Source organism: Arachis stenosperma, chromosome 9 (assembly GCF_014773155.1).
Source record: "Arachis stenosperma cultivar V10309 chromosome 9, arast.V10309.gnm1.PFL2, whole genome shotgun sequence".
NCBI lineage: Eukaryota > Viridiplantae > Streptophyta > Magnoliopsida > Fabales > Fabaceae > Arachis > Arachis stenosperma.
Window position 1 is genome coordinate 146,587,476 of NC_080385.1, and position 20,542 is coordinate 146,608,017.

General features: G+C 36.6%; 1 protein-coding gene across 2 annotated transcripts; it reads left to right on the forward strand.

The window, feature by feature from the left end:
• The first annotated feature begins 3,468 nt into the window (after nt 1–3,468).
• On the forward strand, nt 3,469–16,213 carry LOC130951931 (polycomb group protein EMF2B-like). 2 transcript variants are annotated; one of them, XM_057880683.1, is made up of 15 exons: nt 3,469–3,730; nt 3,838–4,016; nt 4,314–4,346; nt 4,562–4,593; nt 5,154–5,206; nt 5,310–5,363; nt 5,455–5,514; nt 6,067–6,113; nt 6,219–6,343; nt 12,072–12,234; nt 12,814–12,862; nt 13,306–13,389; nt 14,163–14,242; nt 14,358–14,447; nt 15,950–16,213. In XM_057880683.1, the coding sequence occupies exons 2-15, from the start codon at nt 3,919–3,921 to the stop codon at nt 16,065–16,067; spliced, it is 1,086 nt and encodes a 361-aa protein (XP_057736666.1). In that variant the 5' UTR covers nt 3,469–3,730; nt 3,838–3,918; the 3' UTR covers nt 16,068–16,213. The 2 variants fall into 2 exon arrangements, with proteins under 2 accessions (XP_057736666.1, XP_057736667.1); XM_057880684.1 differs by having other exon boundaries at nt 12,081–12,234.
• Nucleotides 16,214–20,542: the final 4,329 nt, after the last annotated feature.

The following is a 20,542-nucleotide window of genomic DNA, read 5'->3' on the forward strand; positions in this document are numbered from 1 at the left end:
TTAAAATTATCTGTTATTGATAATTATATTGTGACTATTCATATTTTTTCATGGGACATATTATATGAGCATAGGGTGTATTTTATTCTAAGTAGCATTATTGTTTATGTTCCTATTGTTTTAGAAGGATTTCTTGTATTTTATGTTTACTTGCCTTGTCACTTGCTTACCTCTACTTGGTTATTTCATTCTCTTCTTATTAAATTATTTCTTGTTTTGTGAAAAAAATTGAAAAAATATCCTGTTGGGTTCCTCATGTTATGTTGATGTGTGACAATGACATTGCGTGTTTTATTCTAACAATATACTTTTCTATTTTGTAGCCTACATTTCTTCAGAGATGTTTGGACTATAAGATAGAGGCCAGGAAAAAGAAGAGGTAAGAGTTACCAAAGATAATCTTCTTTCTCCTACTTGCACCATTTCTTTCACGATTTATGTCATTTCATGCCACATGCCTACAGGGTGGATGTGCTACATTCATTTTAAAGTTTAAATAAAAATTTTTGCGAAGCTTAGGAGCCATTTATTGGTTTTGGGTGGCTATAAATTTGATCATTTGAACTTGTTTTGATTTAATATGAACCGGCGAATATTCATGTTTGTCAGCCTATGATCACCATTTAGCTACAAGTAACATCAGAACATAACCTTGTCTAATCTATACAAAGATCTAAAATCCAGTGTTGGTTAAACGCCAAACCTCACAATTCGTGACCAAGTCTTATGTAAAATGGGATGAAGATTGTCCAACCGTATTTAACTAGTGCTTGCAAACATATGACATGCTTCCTAAGAGTAATTAATAATCTTTTCTATTATAAGATTCTGTTTAAAGATCAATGAAATATACATTATGTACACCTTGTGATACCATTTTTAACCTTTATATTCAGCTGTGGATATGTACCCGTTAATACATTTAATTGAATATGACGTAGTTTGTAAAGGTTTCATTTAAGGCATAATTTTGCTCTTTTTTCTCTCCTAATTTTTCTTTCATTTTACCTATGTAAAGTATCTTATATGTGATACTAATGAATTATATTTCAATGATTAGGATACAATTGACAGCTTTGCTGGGTGATATAGATGAAACTCAAGCTTTGTTTCCCTTGTATATTTGTCTAGCAAGGGTGGCTTCTAAAGATGAGGATGCCAAGGTAGGAATTGCGCATGTTATTATAAGCTAATTAATATTACTCATGCCGATTGGGTTCTTACTACATATATTTTATCTAATAAACGTTTCTGCTTCTTGATGTTTTAACTACAAAAACAAAGAAGTATTCTGCTTTATATCGCATTGGTCGGGTTTTCATCTTTCAAGATCCTTCTGAAGTTGATGGTGATACTCAACAAAAAGCAAACTTTTTGCTCCCTGACATTCATAGACTAGCTCTGACAGCTAAATCCGGGTCATTTGTTCTCTTATTTTTCACCGCCGGTATGCATGTATGTACACACACATGACACATGCAATATAATATAATATAATTCTTGCTAAATTCTTTTTTACTTGCAGTGGAGAACCCAAATTTCTCATCCGGGGTCAATGTAAGCCTAGTGCCTTTAGATCCGAATTCATCTGAATGTGAGATATGCTTTTATTGCTTATATATGAAATGTAAAATTTGGTTGCAAATGACCATATTATTGTTACCTTGCTGTTAGTTGAACCAAAGTTGTGTGAACCGAACCAGTCAACTAATCAGTAAAGTCATTAGTTTAATGATTTACTGGTTCGACCGAAATTCAACCGATTTAATTAAATCTTAAATAAAATTATTAAAAAACTTATATAAAATTTTAAATATATAAATTTAATAAATGGTTTTGGTGCTTCCAAATTTGGTTTTGGTGGTGCCATCAAATAATTGTGGAAGCAGCGTGTGGGGGCTGCGTGTTCTTTGTTCTTTCAATTTCAAACTTTCACTTCAGATTCAGAGAGGAAAGGAGGGAGAGGAGTGGGAGTGGGAGTGGGGGACTGGGTTGCGTTAGAGATTTAGGGTTTTTCCTTTTTTTAGAAGGTGAAAACCGCACTATTTTGGAGTGGTTTATCGAACCGAAAATCCTTCAATAAATCGACTAGTTCTATCGGTTTATCGGTTAACTGCCGATTTGACCAGTTCTGTAATTGGTTTTTTGTCAGGAGATTAATGAGGCTAATCGAATCGGTTTGGTGACTGGTTTTCGATTAGCCCAATTGAATTCGATTTTTAGAACTATTAGTTGTTGAACCACATGTACACATGAACATATGTTCACAGACACGATGACACTCTTCGAATCCCGATTGAATACTAACCTGCTCAATTAAGTGTTCAAAAATTTACTTTGAGGCTTGATGTGTGTAAGAGATCATAAGCAATTCATATATGTTGCAACTAAAAGCATAAGCTTTTATTTTGGTTCTTAACAAGAATAGTATCTTTACAAAGTTTCTCTTCTAGATATGTCGAGAGACTGTTCACCTTTGCTATATTGATCATATATTTTCCTTCTTTTTACCCTCCTAACTCTTATGTAATTAGATTTTCTGTGATTTTATTTTAGAAAAGAAGCTGATGTTTCAAGGTCTAGTAAGTAGTAACAGGTTTACACCCGCGCCCCCCCCCCCTTTCCCTTGTGTTGATTTTAATGGAATGGGTAATTTCTATGGTTCTGAGAACTGGATTGAACCGGTAGTTTGATCAGGTTAAACTAGAAACCGGTATCCGGTGTGGTTGATACATAATCTGTCTGCCACAAATCGGTAAAATACCTTTTGAATCGGTAAAAAACCGGCAAACCAATTGAACCATTTCCAGTTTGGCCGGTCTAGTAGGTTTTTTGGAAAAAGATATTGCAGAGCCATAGAGTTAGAGACTCTACCTCCAAACTAGGGTCTCCATTTCTGCTCTTCCTTTTCTCTTCTATTCGTTGATTAGTGCTTTGTGAGCGTCGTGCGGTTTCTTCAATCATCTTCCTTCTGCCGGTTAGCCAGTTCGAGCTCCTTTCCAAAGGTGCCGATGCGAGGAGAAGGAGGATGGAGATTGGAGAGAGTAAAAAGGAGAAGTATTGAGAAGACCTTTACAAGTGAGAATAATGAAAAAAAATCCTTGAGGGGTGAATAATGGAATTTGGGAGAAAGAGACAGATGCCATTTATTAGGGTAAATTTTGGTTACAATGTAAAATTGGATTGTGATCTAAAAGCCTAAAAAAATTGTCAAATTAGTTTGTTGCTAAAGGCCAAAAAAATATGATAATCAATAATCATTGTTATTTTTTTTATTTGGGAAAATGTTAGCATCTTTTGATTATAAATAGTAATGATAATTAATTATTGCTTAAAAGGAAAAAATAATAATAATATTATAACACAATGATAAATAAACAAAAATGTATATTTTATAATAACTGAATAATTTGTATTATATATTTATATATTTTTATAAATAAAATATCTTTCTTGTTTAACCCCAGTTGAACCGTTAGACAGGTTCATTTCGAGTTTTAGAACCTTGGTAGTTTCACTAATTTGTGAACTTAATCACTCTTCAGTGCTAGAATTCATCTTTTCATTTCATTTCATTCTGTGCTTGATAGCAAGAGATGCAAACTACTGCTTATGTGGGAAGGTATCTCTCGAAAAAAAATTTCAGTCCTGGGATGAATCTTCAAATTTAAGATTGGGACTTCAAGCTGAGGCTGTGTCAACTGTTGATCTTCATCCTTGTATACTAAAGGTAATTAATATTGTCTTCGCTGTTCTTTCTTTAGCGATAATTTCAAACATTTTTCTCCATTCCAAATAAGATAGATGTGCCACCTTATAAATTTCTTTATGCTGCAGTATGGTGCTCGAGATAAGGAGCAAAACATCTCAGTTCAAGCACCAAATAATTTTGAGAATGGGTTTCCAAAGAGTAAATCAATGCAATTGCAAATCAAAATGTATGCCCAACAGATTGGGGCAAAGGAAAAATCTTCCCATGATACAAACATAACTGCACATGCATCGCGTATGACCCGGTAGTTACCATTTTCTCCTAATATTTCTTTTGCAATGAATAATTTGGGTAGGAGGGGTTCATTTTGTTTTTGTCAATTTAGGGTTTAGGACTTAGGGTTTACCTGCTAAATGCAAAGTAGATATTTTAATTGGTAACTGTGAAGTAGTGTAGTTTCCAAACCAATCTTTTAAATATGAAAGCTTTTCTTCTCTAAATTTAGATGTATTTTCGTCTTATTTGGCTTGAATTATCATGTACTTCATATTAAATAAATTGTGGTCTTCAGTCTAACTTCTTCTCAACTTGTATGATTCAGGTTGAAGGAGGGAAACCTGAAATTTAATTTCAGGTATTACATTTTATTTTCTTTATGATAGTATCTCTGGTTCTTTTTTGGGATTATATTGACTGTCTATTAATGGGTGCAAATACGCAGTGGTACTGAAAACCTCATTTGTTCTTATGTTTTCTGCATCTCTTGCATATTTCATGTTACTTGCTTTTAGAAGAAATGTCGAAATTTTGCTACTTATTATTCTTCTGTTTTATCAAATTATATTACAGGTATTACTATGATAAGTTGCAGAGAACTGAAGGTAATATAGTGCTCCTTTCATGTTCTTTTGGGTTTTTTTTTTTGTGTGTTGGGGGGGGGGGGGGGGGGTGTTAATAATCAGTGTAGTTTGATCCATGTAGCTGACTAAACATTTATGGTTGTGTAGTATAGTTGTTTGTGGGTTCTATTTCATAATTAATATAGTGACTTTTGGATTTGATCTCCACAAAGTTTTTGGTTTAGTTTCAATCCACATATTTTCAAAATGTTGTGTTTTGATCTCTATTCTGTTAGTGTAGTTATCGAGTGGTAATATTTATAAGAAGCAAAAGTAAATTGTTAATATTTATATTCACCAAACAAAAAATATGAAGGACCAGAATTTAGTACAATAGTGTTTGAAACGAAACATGTTAAAATCATTGAGATCAAATCAAACTAAAAGTTTGGAAGAGATTGAAGCCGAAATTGACCATATTTTTAGCAACCAAAAACATATCTAAGCTTAGATTTCTTATTTTACATTGTTATCTCTTTCCTTGTTAATATCAATGCATCCTGGCAATCAGATTATATAGTAACAGAAAGTTTTAATTGCAGTCACCGAGGATTTCTCCTGTCCATTATGTTTGGTTAGATGTGCAAGCTACAAGGTTAGCACTGCTTTTGAGTTCTGACTGATAATTTAAACATTTAATTTTTAATGTGATAATTATAAACTTATTTTTTAATTTTTCTGACATGTTCTGTTTGTAGGGTATAAAATATCACATGCTTGCATCACATGATCTTTTCAACTATGAATTTTTGGTCAGTCTTCTTCAGATCTCTGGCAAACTTTACATTCTTTGAGGCTTGAGCTGTATTAAACTGTTAGTTTCAATTATAAATCATTTTGCAGGCATGGGAGGACTGTCCGACAATAAACATATCTGCGAAAACTGATAACTGGAAATCTGAGGTCTGAACAGTTTGATGTCAAGTTCTTTTTTTTAAATTTAAGTTTGTCTAGTTTTATTATATTTCTTCTTACAACAGAATTGAATGTAATGTGTGATGCCTCTTTAGTGTTCAGATCCGGCTTATTTTTGTCAGATTCACATTTGCAATTTTCACCCAGTATAATTTCGGGTTGGGTTTAGGATGACCCACCGCTGACGTTATATACTTCTTTAAAGTATACCTTTTATTAAAATTAGTGATAAGTTGTTAGACTTTTATACTTCAACTATTACTTTTTTTATTACATTATGCTATTTTTGTATTGAATTTTTTATTTTGGTATAAGTATTGTCTAATATCTTGTGGATTTCATCTCTATCTTTTAAGATTTCATTACTTTGCTATATATAATGTCTAAAATTATACATGTTGGTTGTTTTACCCTTTAGAGAAGATGTGGTTCCTAGAAACATGCAAGTTAAGCATGACAAAACTGTCTGAGCTTTTATAGCATGAGTTCATTTGAAATTATTTGTTCACTTTAATAACTTGTTAATTAATTTCCCTCCAGATTTTCGCAAAAATTGTTGATCCCAAGTTGCGCGGTATTAACTTTTGGTAAGCTATTCTCGTTTTTGCACTGGTCTGAGATTTACTTGGCTACAGATACGTTCATATAGATGCATTTTATTTAGTAAACTGGTCATCTAAAACCTATTTCAGTGCCAAACCATTTAAGCGCATACGGCCAGAGGATGAACCTTCTGAAAGAGCAAAGGATGCAGCTCCACTTGCCTTACGATACGAAATTCCAACTGGAGAGGGTGATCTTTTGGAGAAAGCTGATGGTATGTATTACAATTATTTCAAGTATTTTAGTAAGTGATGTTGACAGAGAGATGTCTACTACTAACGGGTTTGGGCTGTGTTACAAAAGGAGAGGTAAGTAGCGGTTAAGTGACAGTTTTAGGAGTTGTTGGCATGTTTCAGCTGGCTGATAGGTTGTTAGACTCTATTACTTACTGCCTATAAATAGCTAGGTTATAGTTAGTTTAGTTTTATGCGTATTTTCTGTTATGAATTCTGTTAGAAACTGGAGAGAATCCCTCTCCCTGAGTTGGTAGTTCCAACTCTGTAGAACCTTCTAGGGAGTGCTAATTGGCCATCCGGGTGCAACAATAAAGCTTACCCGTTCTGCTATTGCTGGTTCTATCAACTGGTATCTGAGCTTGAGGATCCCGACGCTGAATGGTGCAATCGGGATCGAGGAAAATGGAGACATGATTTGACACAATCGAGTCGTGCATGGAGGAGATGTTCCGATCAATGTAGGAGATGCTGCAGTACTTCGATTCCAGAATGGATTTTTGTTCAAAAATCGCGCGCCTAATCGGAACGAGCGTGGTTTACCGGGATCGCACCTGGCCGCAGGCTTGTCGGCCGGAAACCGCAGCGCACCGGAGCAATGTCGGAAGTTGGAACTTCCGATCTTCTGCGGTGATGATGCGGTGGTCTGGATTGAACGCATGGAGGAATGGCTCACGGTCGCCACCTTTGCAATGGAAGGGGGTGTTCACGTGGTTCAGGTGGTGGGAGGCGACGGCGCCAGTGCTTCAGTGGCGGTTCCTCAGTGCGGCGCTGCTACGGTATTTTCAACCGGAACGGCTGCAAAGGCTGTATCAAACACTACTGAAGCTGAAATAGACGAACTCGGTCCGGGACTACGTTGGTCAGTTCGTGCTTCACACGCTGCCTCTCCGCGGAATTGCGCTGGAACTGCTAATGGACCTCTTCTTGAACGGGCTGAAACTGGAAGTGGGTGAAGAATGTAAATTGTTTCCATACCAGTCAGTGGATGAGTTGATGGAACTGGTACAGAGGGTAGAAAACCGCAACGCTGCCTTGCGAGGAGTATCCGGACGTAGTAAACCACCGTCTTCCAAGTTCGTCGTTGCCAATTCAACTGCCACCAAAGCTGTGCATCCTGCTATAGCGTCCAATTTTGCAGCAAGCAAGGGCGCGGAGTCGACGACGGATCCCTTGCGACGGCGCGGATTGAGATATCTCAGCAACGAGGAGTATAGGGTGAAGCGCGCCAAGGGGGAATGCTTCCTTTGTGATGAACCGTACACCGAGGATCATGTTTGCACAAATAGGGAGTTTGAGCTTTTGATCATGGGGCCAGACTTTGAAGCGGATATGTTACAGCATGAGGCGGTTCCGGAAAGAGGGTAGCAGGGACAATTGGAACTCAAATTCATGAGCTTGAGTGGACATCACAAGTCAATCAAAGCCTGGGCAGAGATAAATGGCTGCCGTGTATGCGTTCTCATAGATTGTAGAGCTTCAGACAACTTCGCGACACCAGAGATCGTCACCGAGTTGGGCCTAAGGATTGACAACGCCCCTAAGTTCCAGGTCAGGGTAGCGGACAGCAGCAATAAAGGGGGACAAGGAAGGTGTTTGGGTGTAACTCTCCAATTCAAGGAATTGACGATCAAGGAAGGCTTCTTCATTTTCCCAACTGACGAAGTCGAGTTTGTCTTGGGGCTGGCGTGGCTAGATAAGTTGGGAGACGTCATCACAAACTTCAAAAAATCACGCCTTCGATTTTGGAATGGGGACAACATGGTTACTTTGTAGGGGGGACCCGGAGGCAGGAGCTGTGCTATGGAGGCATGCACCTTCAATCTGCAGTTTTGTCCATTCAAGAAGGAGGAGAGGGATTTATGGTCCAGCTGTGGCCCATGACTTTGCATGCTGCTGCTGCATCGCAGGTGCCACAGGTGATACAATCGGTGTTAGCTTCTAATGCTAAGGTGTTTTAGACATTACCAGGGCTGCCACCGCACTGTCGCCATGATCATGCCATTCCATTGAGAGAACGAGCTTCAGCCCCGAATATAAGAACTTATCGTTACCCGCACCATCAGAAATCAGTGATTGAACAAATGGTGAGAGAAATGCTGGCCTCATGGATAATTCGGCCAAGCTCCAGCCCTTATGCTATCCCGATATTGTTGGTGAAGAAAAAGGATGCCAGCTGTAGATTTTGTGTCGATTATAGGGCGTTAAATGGTACTACGGTGCCAGATAAATTTCCTATCCCCATCATTGATGAGCTACTCGATGAATTGGCCGAAGCTATAGTTTTCTCTAAGCTGGATTTAAAATCTGGGTACCACCAAATTTAGATGAGGGATCAAGACATCCACAAGACCGCCTTCCGCACTCATGAGGGCCATTATGAGTTTCTAGTCATTCCCTTCGGGTTGACAACGTCCCTAGCTCCTTCCAAGCCTTGATGAATGACATTCTTAAGTCTCTATTACGGAAATTTGTTTTGTTTTTCAATGATATTCTCATCTATAGTCATGATATGGCGAGACATGCCCTTCACCTCCAACAAGTTTTCCAGATTTTATTGAAGAACTAGTTGGTGTTGAATGAGAAGAAATGCACATTCGCAGTGAGTTCGGTGGAATACTTGGGTCACATTGTCTCGGCACAAGGGGTCTCGACTGATCCTAACAAAACCACAACGATGCTAGAGTGGCCCGTGCCTATTCGTGGGCCTTACCGGATATTATAGGCATTTTGTGCAAGGATATGGGGTTATCGCCAGGTCGTTGACGGAGTTGACAAAGCGAAATGCATTTGAACGGAATGACAAGGCCTAAGAAGCTTTTGAGAGATTGAAGCTGATGGCAGACCTACCGACTTTAGGGTTGCGTTTGTTTACAGAGACAGGACACTGAGACAGGGATACCAGACACAAAATCGTGTTTGACAGAAGAGACATGAACAGAGACACTGGATTAGTGTATTTTGTGTCCATTCTGATAGGAAGGACACAGAAACACTAACAAAGGACACGACTTATTTTTCATTTTTTCTTTTATTATTTTTGTTAATTTTTCATTATTATATTTTTCATTATTATATTTTTCGTTTCAAATTTTTTGAAAGAAAAAAATGAGAATAAATTGGATTTTCATAATTTGTTCTGGTTTATTACCAAATAAAATACAAAAACACAATTTTGTGTCTCTGTCTTTTATGTCTTGTTTTAAGTGTCTTGTCTTGTCCTATTCTCAGAAATAAACGTAGCCTAGCAGTTCCGGATTTCAATAAAGACTTTGTGTTGGAAACTGACGCATCGAGTGAGGGGTTGGGTGTATCCCAGCAGGGCAGACCAATAGCATTCCTAAGCCAAGCACTATCTCCAAGGGCCCGGCAGAAATCTGCATTGAGAGGGAGTTGATGGCCATTGTCTTCACTGTCCAAAAGTGGCAGCATCACTTGTTGGGTTGCCAATTTATTGTTCTCACAGATCAGTGAAGTCTGAAATTCCTCACAGACCAGCAACTCATGGACCTAGCTTACTTGAAGTGGACTACTAAATTGTTAGGCTTGGATTTTGAGATCCAATACCAGCCATGCCTTGAGAATAAGGCGGCAAATGTGTTGTCATGACAAATGATGGCAAGGGCAATCTCGGTAGTACATATGAACCTTTAGGAAACGGTGGAAGAGGAGGTGGCTCTCGACCAAGAGCTACAAAAGATCGTGGTCGCCCTGTAGCAGGGGTTGGATGACTATCCGGGGTGTTTCTTACACAAGGTAGGCTGTTTTATCAAGGGAGAGCAGTTTTGACTGCAAATTCTTCTCAGATCCCACTTTTGCTAGCTGAGTCCCATGATAGTGGGGTAGGAGGACATTCAAGCTTCTTTCGAACCTATAAGCGGTTGGCAGCAGCTGTTCATTGGCGCAGCATGAGGCAAAGGATCAGGGATTATGTTGCGGGTTGCCACACTTGCCAGCAAAACAAGTGTGCCGCGATGAAACCGGCGGGGATGTTGCAACCCCTACCAGTTCCGAAAAGAGTTTGGGAGCATGTTACAATGGATTTTGTGGCGGCATTTCCAAAATCCAAAGGCATGGACACTATCCTGGTAGTGGTCGATCGGTTAACTAAATACACTCACTTCATCCCCCTAGCTCATCCGTTTTCAGCCAAGGAGGTGGCACTAGCCTTTATTAAGGAGGTGGTTAAACTACACGGGTTTCCCAAGTCAATCATATCGGATAGGGATACCGTTCATGAGTAAGTTTTGGTCCGAATTATTCCAAGCTACAGGGACAAAATTGAAGTACAGCACGGCATTTCATCCGCAAACCAATGGCCAAACCGAAGTGGTGAATCGCTGTTTGGAGACTTATTGCGGTGCTTTGTGGGTGGCTACTCGAGGAAATGGTTGGAGTGGCTACCATGGGCTGAGTTTTGGTTTAATACCCCCTACAATGCCTCAGCCCAGACAACACCATTTCAAGAACTTTATGGTGTGCCAGCACCTGTTCTTTTCCGTGGAGAGACTTTTCCATCGTATGTTGAGGAGGTGGCAGCATTGACCGCAGCCAGGGATGCTGTTTTGGCAGAGCTGATTGGTGCAGGCTCAGCAGCGGATGAAACAAGCAGCAGATGGGCATCAAAGGGATGTGGAGTTAAAGCCTGATGAGTGGGTTTATTTGAAAGTGCAACCTTATCAGATGCGACACTAGCGCGGAAGGTCAATGAAAGATGAGCCCTCGTTACTATGGACCGTTTAGTGATTGAGAAGATAGGGGTGGTGGCATACAGGTCAGCCATGCCTCAAGGGTACAGACTTCACCCAGTCTTCCAGGTTAGCAAGTTGAAAAAGGCCGTCCCGCCGCAGCAGCAGGTGTAGACGCTTCCACCGGGGCTGAGGATGGTGAGCTGGTGATGCACCCGTCTCAGATCGTGGCATCGTGAACCACAGAGGACGGGGTTTTGGAGTATTTAGTGCACTGGGTGGGCCTCTCTCCTTGTGAGGACAGCTGGGAGCGACCGGCAACGTTGTGGGCTACCTTTCCGGAGTTCCACCTTGAGAACAAGGTGGTTGTCCAAGGGGGAGTATTGATAGAGAGACACCTACTACTATCAGGTTTGGGCTGTGTTACAAAAGGAGAGGTAAGTAGCTGTTAAGTGACAGTTTTAGGAGTTGTTGGCATGTTCCAGTTGGCTGATAGGTTGTTAGACTCTATTACTCACTGCCTATAAATAGCTAGGTTATAGTTAGTTTAGTTTATGTGTATTTTCTGTTATGAATTCTGTTAGAAACTGGAGAGAATCCCTCTCCCTGAGTTGGTAGTTCCAACTGTGTAGAACCTTCTAAAGAGTGCTAATTGGCCATCCCTGTGCAGCAATAAAGCTTACCCGTTCTACTATTGCTGGTTTTATCAGATGCACACAATGTTAATTAGCCAAGAAAATCTGACAGTTAATTCAAAAATTTTTATAATTCATAGATGGTTGTTACATAAGTCAAAGTGATCAGAACAACTAGTCATAATTTATTTGATTACAACTTAAAGTTGAAAACTCCCGTCTTTGTTTTTCCCCTTTAGAAATGCTTGTTAACTTATTTCATATGGTCTTTGATAACTTTTTTCCAAATAATCTTGCTGATAAAAAGGGAAAAGGGTAACTTATCTTATGGGATATTTATGGTAGCATCAGTGTTGTAGTGTGATGAATGTGTCATGAAATTCTAGACATTGCAGGGATTTCAACCGCAATTGTACCATTTCAACCTGATCAAGACTGTGTCCCACCTGAACCAGCAACAGATGAGAATGCTCTTTCGAATCCTGCTGTGTTACTGGATGCCATAACATGGAAGTCTACAATTCAGCGTTATAACATTGACCCACAAATGTATGTTCTTTGGCATATGAAAATACATATATGAGCTCTTACATTTTGGGATATTGTTAGATGCATAATTATATTGCGAAACTGTTTGGTTTTATAAATCAAATAATAAATTAAGCTAGTGCTCAAGTTGAGCTAGATATCTTCATTTGCAATTAAAGGCATTGCTAATTGGTAGGAGCTAATTGTATGTGGATTTTGATTATTTATTTGGGTTTTGTTTACTTTTGATTTGTTCATGTTATTTGCAATGCTTTTATGCCTGAACTTCATTTTCCACTTTATTTCCAAGTTCAAAATTACTGTCTTAATATTTTCTGTTACAATCAGGAACCAAAATGTGTGTTTTTTATTTGAAGGACAAATATAATACTATCAGAAGTTTTCAGGTATTGAGATGTAGTTTTTCTCAATATTTACTAAGAGGGAATAAAACTGATCTGCCTAAATGATATTTGGACTGGTATATAGGAAGCGTTGAAATAAGGTGTCATGTCATTCTCTACATGTGATCATAAATCTTTTTTCCTGTAAATTACTTGATGTACACAGCTCTGACATAGTTCTTCGAAAACATTTCAGCCTTTCCCAGTTGAGCAAGCGAAAATTCTATCACTCTCGCATATACCAGGTAATAAGTGATTGCCATTTATTTGTTTACTGTTCTGCACTTCAGTTTCCTTGACAAACCACATATAAATCGTCCTGAAAAAACAAGAGCCGAGTACAATGAGAGGCCTATACAGAGTGCTTCCTGTATCTTCCTGTGGAAATTGTTCTATTTCTTGCAATTGGTTGGATAATAAATGTGATTTTAGATCATCAGTTCGATAATGTTGGGGATGCGAATAGAAATTTTCTCCAAAAATATGTTTTTGTCCATCAAATGGAAAGTTCTTAATAGAGTATGCTAGCAATTCTATATTTTAGAAAAATCTCTCTCTCTCTCTCTCTCTCTCTCTCTCTCTCTAAGGACATCAAAATATGTAATTACATGCCCTTTAATGGTTTTTTATGTCGGACAAATATTTTCCTCATTTCCATTTTCATTTATTCATTTATTTGTCCTTCAAGCCAATGGAACTTGAAGAAGTTCTATCAGAAGGAGATAGTGAGGATGAAGTTGATGATGAAGTTGCTGATTTTGAAGAGCTAAGGGTATGCATGATTATATATATGATCCTTGTTTTAAAATTTATAATCTCTTTTACCTTTTTAAATGTAACTCCTGTGATACAAGAATGGTCTGGTAAAGCTTTTGGGTAATGTTGGATGGCCCTGTGGCTATGAGGCTCAGTAGTTCTTTGTCTCTCAAAGGGAGAAAGAAAGAACATAGAAAAGCTGTAGGGAAATATTTTGCCGTTTACCCAAAAACCTACTTAATAGTGTTTACATGTTAGCGATGTCACTAATTACTTAACCCATAAGAGTCTCCTAATTACTTTATATGCCGTTTCTTAACAAATTGTTGTTTGGTTTTACATCAACTGCACTTAAAGGATAAAATATACTCTTTTGTCCCTGAAGTTTTCGAGAAATTTTAAAATTACCCTTAACATTTCAATTTTGTTCCTCTAATTTCAAATATGTTTCAATTATACCCTTCGGGGTTAAGAGACATATTTGAAACAATAGGGACACAATTGAAACAAATTAAACGTCGATATTTTTGAAACTTTTCGAAAACTTCAGGAACAAAAAAAAATACACTTTACCAACACTTAAATTGGATGGCTTAATCGAATTTTAGACCTTGTTAGGAGAGCTTAATTACCATTTGTGATTCTAATATGACAATTAAATTTCTGCTTGATCATTGTATAGGTTTAGTTTGAGGCTTTGGGATGGGAATATGAAATCTATTGCACCTTTTAGTATTTCTTCATACTTTACGTTTTGAAGATTCATTGAAACATTTTGATACCTTGCAGAGGCTTGGTAATTTTGACAATGTGACCAATGCTGAGAAGAAATTCATGCATATGTGGAACTCGTTTATTCGAAAGCAACGGTAAGTTCTTTTCATTTTGACTCCATTCGCTCTCTGTTCGTTGCATCTTCCTTGTTTTGATAGACTTGTTCATTCGATTTTAAACTTTCTAGCATCAATTATTTTCATGTGGCAGGGTGCGGACTAATGGTCATGTTCCATGGGCATGTGAAGCTTTTGTAAAAGTCCATGGCTATGAGCTTCTAGAGTGCTCCAAATTGACTTGGTAACTAGCCTTTCCTTTTTTTTCTTGTATCAGAGTGCTCTCATTTTATATTATGCTAGTGTTGCGTGTCGGGCCACTTTTTAGCTTAGAAAAATCCGCAAGGAGCTATGAAGCACGGACACTTCATTGAGTTGTCGTGTTGGACACATTTCAAACACGACATGCCTTTGAATCTTTTGTCTGATTGTATCTTAATAAAAAATAAAAATACTTCTGCAGAAACGCTTGGACATATCCAAAAATCATCATGTGTCGGTGTGTCTCATATTATTCTTTGTCTATTCTTAAATTAGCTTAGAAAAAATATATAATATTATGAGAAAGTATAAGGATTCAACTTTTAGTTATCAACTTTAATGTTGAGGTTTATAATTTAGTATTTAGAGTTAAATGTTTATGATTTAGTGTCTAAGATTTAAGATAAATAAAATAGTTTTAAATATATTGGCTAATGTTGGTTGAAAAAAAGGTTGGTTACCTAATATTACTCTTATTATTCATTAATACAAACAATTCTTACATGATTTATATAATTAAAAAAGACATTAAAAACATTAGTTTGTGCTTTAATTTTAATAAAATATCAAGATATTGTTACAATTTATTTAAAACATAGTTTATATTTTAATATATATGGCATGTTTTTGTGTCTCTAAAAAAATTGAAATTAGTGTGCCTGCGTGTTCTGTGTCCCATGTCCTTGTCGCTGTTTGTGCTTCATATGTATGGAGTATTACTTGAAGAGACTGGGTTTGACTCTAGTATGCACAATAACCATTTTAAATTTCGGAAAAAGTATATAGTTTGTCTTTAAAGTTTGAAAAAAATTTCAAAAATACTCCTAAATTTTATTTTGTTTCAATTTTTTCTTTGAGGTTTTCATTTTACATCAAATATACCCTTGTCAAATTTTGAGAAGGTTTAGGACCAATCTAGTAATAATGCATGATACTTATCTCTGAGTTGCTTGTGTTGAAAGTTGTTCTTGTGAAATTGTTGCTAAATTCATTCTAATTTTTTTGAAAAAAATTAGCCATCAAGAGTATATTTGATACAAATTGAAAATTTGTTGGACAAAGTTAAAACAAAATAAAATTTAGGAATATTTTCTAAACTTTTAACAAATTTCAAGGACAAAAAATATACTTTACCTTTAAATTTATTTTTTACAAATCGTGAGACAAATGTGAGAGAAACCAAAATTCGAGTAAAATTACGTTGTCTTAGTATATAGATGCATATTGAGAGGAGCTGTTTTATATTAGAGTGAGAGACACAAATCTGGATTTCAAGGAAGAATAATTTGACACTTTGCAATGCATTTATTGGTTTCTCTTTTTTTTTTTTTTTGACAATGACACGCAGCACGCTCTGTATTATATGTTCTTTTATCCTCTTTATGACTTGGTCTTCAATCAAAATGTCATGCTTCATTATCATCATATATATATTTTGGATGTTTCAGGATTTGCAAATAATAACAAGTTTGGTCCTGTTGGCAGGTGTTGGAGATTGCTTTCCATCAAATTATGGAATCATGGTCTTCTAGATGCACGGACCATTAATTCATGCAGCCTTATTCTTCAACAATATGAGGCAGAAATCAGCGCCAATAAATAGTTAAAGATAATTCATTCTCGTTCTATGACGGATCCATAAAATTTTCATAGTGGGGACGAAAATATATTAGAATAAATTTTGTTGAATATTAATGTTTATACTTTATGTAATAGAGAATTAGAGATATAGAAATTAAAAAAGAATTAATGCGCAACTTTTTTTCTAAAAAATACTTTTTATTATATACAATTTCAAAAAATTATTTTTTTTCTTATTTCTAAAATCTGAACTCAAAATCTTAGTTAAATTATAAGCAATTTGTTATCTTATATTCTCAATTAATTGTATTTTTATTATTTTTACATATTTAATAAATAAAAGAACTAATCAATAGGTAAGATATGTCTATTAATATACTAATATTTATAATTTGAAGTTAGAATTATATTAAGTATCAGAAAAACTTAACTGTTGATACCTTCCACTAAATTAGAGAATTCATTTGCTATAATATTTATGGCAAAAAATAACTTTCTTAACAAAAAAAAACAGTTACAAATATGACTATTTAAGAGTTAAAATAAATAATATTAATTAATAGATAGATAAACAGATATGTTTTTTTATATCAAATAATTTTTTAAAACAAAAAAAGACATTGATAATTTTATGTGTTTAGAAGATCAAGTTTTTAGTTTGATAATTAACTAATTGGTTAGTTTTAAAAATATATTATCATTACTTGTTAATTTTTTGATTGAGTTGGTCTATTTATTTTGAGTTTTAATATTAAATCAGATTTAACAAGGTAAATATTGCTACATGTTTTGTTCAATTAAATAAATTACTTTTTAAAGATAAATTTTAAAAAAATTATCTATAATTTATTATGGGAACAAAAAACATTATAATAAGAATAAATATATATAATATATAACTTTTATTTTTATTTTTTTTTTAAATTTCAGTGGGACAAGTATCCTCTCTCTTCGTAAGTTAGGTCTATGTTTCTGCCGACTGAAAAAACCCTTTTAATAAATACAAAAGATAATATGACATATATATGGAAAAAGGACCATTGTTTTCTTCACAAAATATAAAGGTAAAGATTTATATGTAGTGTTTTTTGATGTGAAATTGATAATTGATAACTATAAAATAATTTAATATATTTAATTAAATTATTATATAATATTTTTTAGTTATTAACTTTTTATGAATAAATTTTAACATTATATATAAATTGTGTCACCGAATGTGGGGCATTTTTTTCATTTCAAATTTATACCCTTTTGTATGGTATTTTCAATTCACTACCTAGATTTGTACCATAAATTTTTTTAATACTTTTCATACTCTGACCCAACATTAAGGCACAGGTTCAAATAAGATAAAAAGACCAGTCTATTGTTTGGCCTTCCCGCATAACCGACCTCTTCTAGAGAGGTCGGATTCAACATAGACTTCATTCCCAGGAAGTCGGGATTGAAGGTTAGTTGGCAGATAATACTTATTCAAATAAGTAATTGTCCCTAAAATCTCTCAACCCACTTTCAGGAGCCATATCTCAACTCCCCTAAGATAAAGGGACGGTTATCCCTCTTAAAATGTGGAACTACTCCAACGGTGGTTATTGGTTCACCACTATAAATACACTAACACCCCTTAGGTATCTCTAAGTTCCAATACTCTCTAAACCTGCTTAGGCACTTGCTGATTTAAGCATCGGAGTGTCTTTGCAGGTACCACCCCCCATTTCTTCACGCACGCTAGTCAGACGGACGAAGACTTCCTCCTTCAGACGATTGGGCCAACCTTATCAGTCCAGCCCATTGGTGTGCGAAATTGTGATCACTACTTTTCATAACTCAAATAATCCCTAGTAATGGCCCCAAGAACTTGGTGCTCAATACCATGGCATAAACACAACTTTGCACAACTAACCAGCAAGTGCACTGGGTCGTCCAAGTAATAAACCTTACGCGAGTAAGGGTCGATCCCACGGAGATTGTTGGTATGAAGCAAGCTATGGTCACCTTGTAAATCTTAGTCAGGCAGACTCAAATGGGTATAGATTATGAATAAAACATAAAGATAAAGATAGAGATACTTATGTATATCATTGGTGAGAGCTTCAGATAAGCGTATGAAGATGCTTGTCCCTTCCGTCTCTCTGCTTTCCTACTGTCTTCATCCAATCCTTCTTACTCCTTTCCATGGCAAGCTTATACAAGGGTTTCACCGTTGTCAGTGGCTACCTCCCATCCTCTCAGTGGAAATGTTCAACGCACCCTGTCACGGCACGGCTATCCATCTGTCGGTTCTCGATCAGGCCGGAATAGAATCCAGTGATTCTTTTGCGTTTGTCACTAACGCCCCGCCCTCAGGAGTTTGAAGCACGTCACAGTCATTCAATCATTGAATCCTACTCAGAATACCACAGACAAGGTTAGACCTTCCGGATTCTCTTGAATGCCGCCATCAGTTCTTGCCTATACCACGAAGACTCTGATCTCACGGAATGGCTGGCTCGTTTGTCAGGCGAGCGCTCGGTTGTCAGGCGATCAACCATGCATCGTGTATCAGGAATCCAAGAGATATTCACCCAATCTAAGGTAGAACGGAGGTGGTTGTCAGTCACACGTTCATAGGTGAGAATGATTATGAGTGTCACGGATCATCACATTCATCAAGTTGAAGAACAAGTGATATCTTGGACAAAGAACAAGCGGAATTGAATAGAAGAACAATAGTAATTGCATTAATACTCGAGGTACAGCAGAGCTCCACACCTTAATCTATGGTGTGTAGAAACTCCACCGTTGAAAATACATAAGAACAAGGTCTAGGCATGGCCGAATGGCCAGCCTCCCAAAGTGATCAAAAGATTCAAAGATCTCAAGATGTCAAATACAATAGTAAAAAGTCCTATATATAGAGAACTAGTAGCCTAAGGATTACAAAGATGAGTAAATGACATAAAAATCCACTTCCGGGCCCACTTGGTGTGTGCTTGGGCTGAGCAATGAAGCATTTTTCGTGTAGAGACTCTTCTTGGAGTTAAACGCCAGCTTTTGTGCCAGTTTGGGCGTTTAACTCCCATTTTGGTGCCAGTTCCGGCGTTTAACGCTGGGAAATCTGAAGGTGACTTTGAACGCCGGTTTGGGCCATAAAATCTTGGGCAAAGTATGGACTATCATATATTGCTGGAAAGCCCAGGATGTCTACTTTCCAACGCCGTTGAGAGCGCGCCAATTGGGCTTCTGTAGCTCCAGAAAATCCACTTCGAGTGCAGGGAGGTCAGAATCCAACAGCATCTGCAGTCCTTTTCAGTCTCTGAATCAGATTTTTGCTCAGGTCCCTCAATTTCAGCCAGAAAATACCTGAAATCACAGAAAAACACACAAACTCATAGTAAAGTCCAGAAAAGTGAATTTTAACTAAAAACTAATAAAAATATACTAAAAACTCAACTCAAACTACTAAAATCATACTAAAAACAATGCCAAAAAGCATACAAATTATCCGCTCATCACAACACCAAACTTAAATTGTTGCTTGTCCTCAAGCAACTGAAAATCAAATAAGATAAAAAGAAGAGAATATGCAATGAACTCCAAAAACATCTATGAAGATCAGTATTAATCAGATGAGCGGGGCTTTTAGCATTTTGCCTCTGAACAGTTTTGGCATCTCACTTTATCCTTTGAAATTCAGAATGATTGGCTTCTTTAGGAACTCAGAATCCAGATAGTGTCATTGATTCTCCTAGTTAAGTATGATGATTCTTGAACACAGCTACTTCATGAGTCTTGGCCGTGGCCTAAAGCACTCTGTCTTCCAGTATTACCACCGGATACATACATGCCACAGACACATAATTGGGTAAACCTTTTCAGATTGTGACTCAGCTTTGCTAGAGTCCCCAACTAGAGGTGTCCAGGGTTCTTAAGCACACTCTTTTTGCCTTGGATCACAACTTTATTTCTTTCTTTTTCTTTCTTTTTCTCTTTCTTTTTCGTTTTTTTTTTCGCTTGCTTCTTTTTTTTTTTGTATTCACTGCTTTTTCTTGCTTCAAGAATCATTTTTATGATTTTTCAGATCCTCAGTAACATGTCTCCTTTTTCATCATTCTTTCAAGAGCCAACATTCATGAACCACAAATTCAAAAGACATATGCACTGTTTAAGCATACATTCAGAAAACAAAAGTGTTGCCACCACATCAAAATAATTAAACTGTTATAAAATTCAAAATTCATGCAATTCTTATCTTTTTCAATTAAGAACATTGTTTATTTAAGAAAGGTGATGGATTCATAGGATATTCATAACTTTAAGGCATAGATACTAATGATCACAAGACACAAACATGGATAAACATAAAGCATAATTTTTGAAAAACAGGAAAATAAAGAACAAGGAGATTAAAGAACGGGTCCACCTTAGTGATGGCGGCTTGTTCTTCCTCTTGAAGGTTTTATGGAGTGCTTGAGCTCCTCAATGTCTCTTCCTTGTCTTTGTTGCTCCTCTCTC

Bases quoted from the DNA above. Each gene is read 5' to 3' on its own strand.
- LOC130951931 (XM_057880683.1), top strand. From the start codon at position 3,919: ATGCAATTGCAAATCAAAATGTATGCCCAACAGATTGGGGCAAAGGAA. The intron at 13,390-14,162 runs GTATGCATGATT...GATACCTTGCAG, and splicing joins CTGATTTTGAAGAGCTAAGG to AGGCTTGGTAATTTTGACAA. The intron at 14,243-14,357 runs GTAAGTTCTTTT...TTCATGTGGCAG, and splicing joins TCGTTTATTCGAAAGCAACG to GGTGCGGACTAATGGTCATG.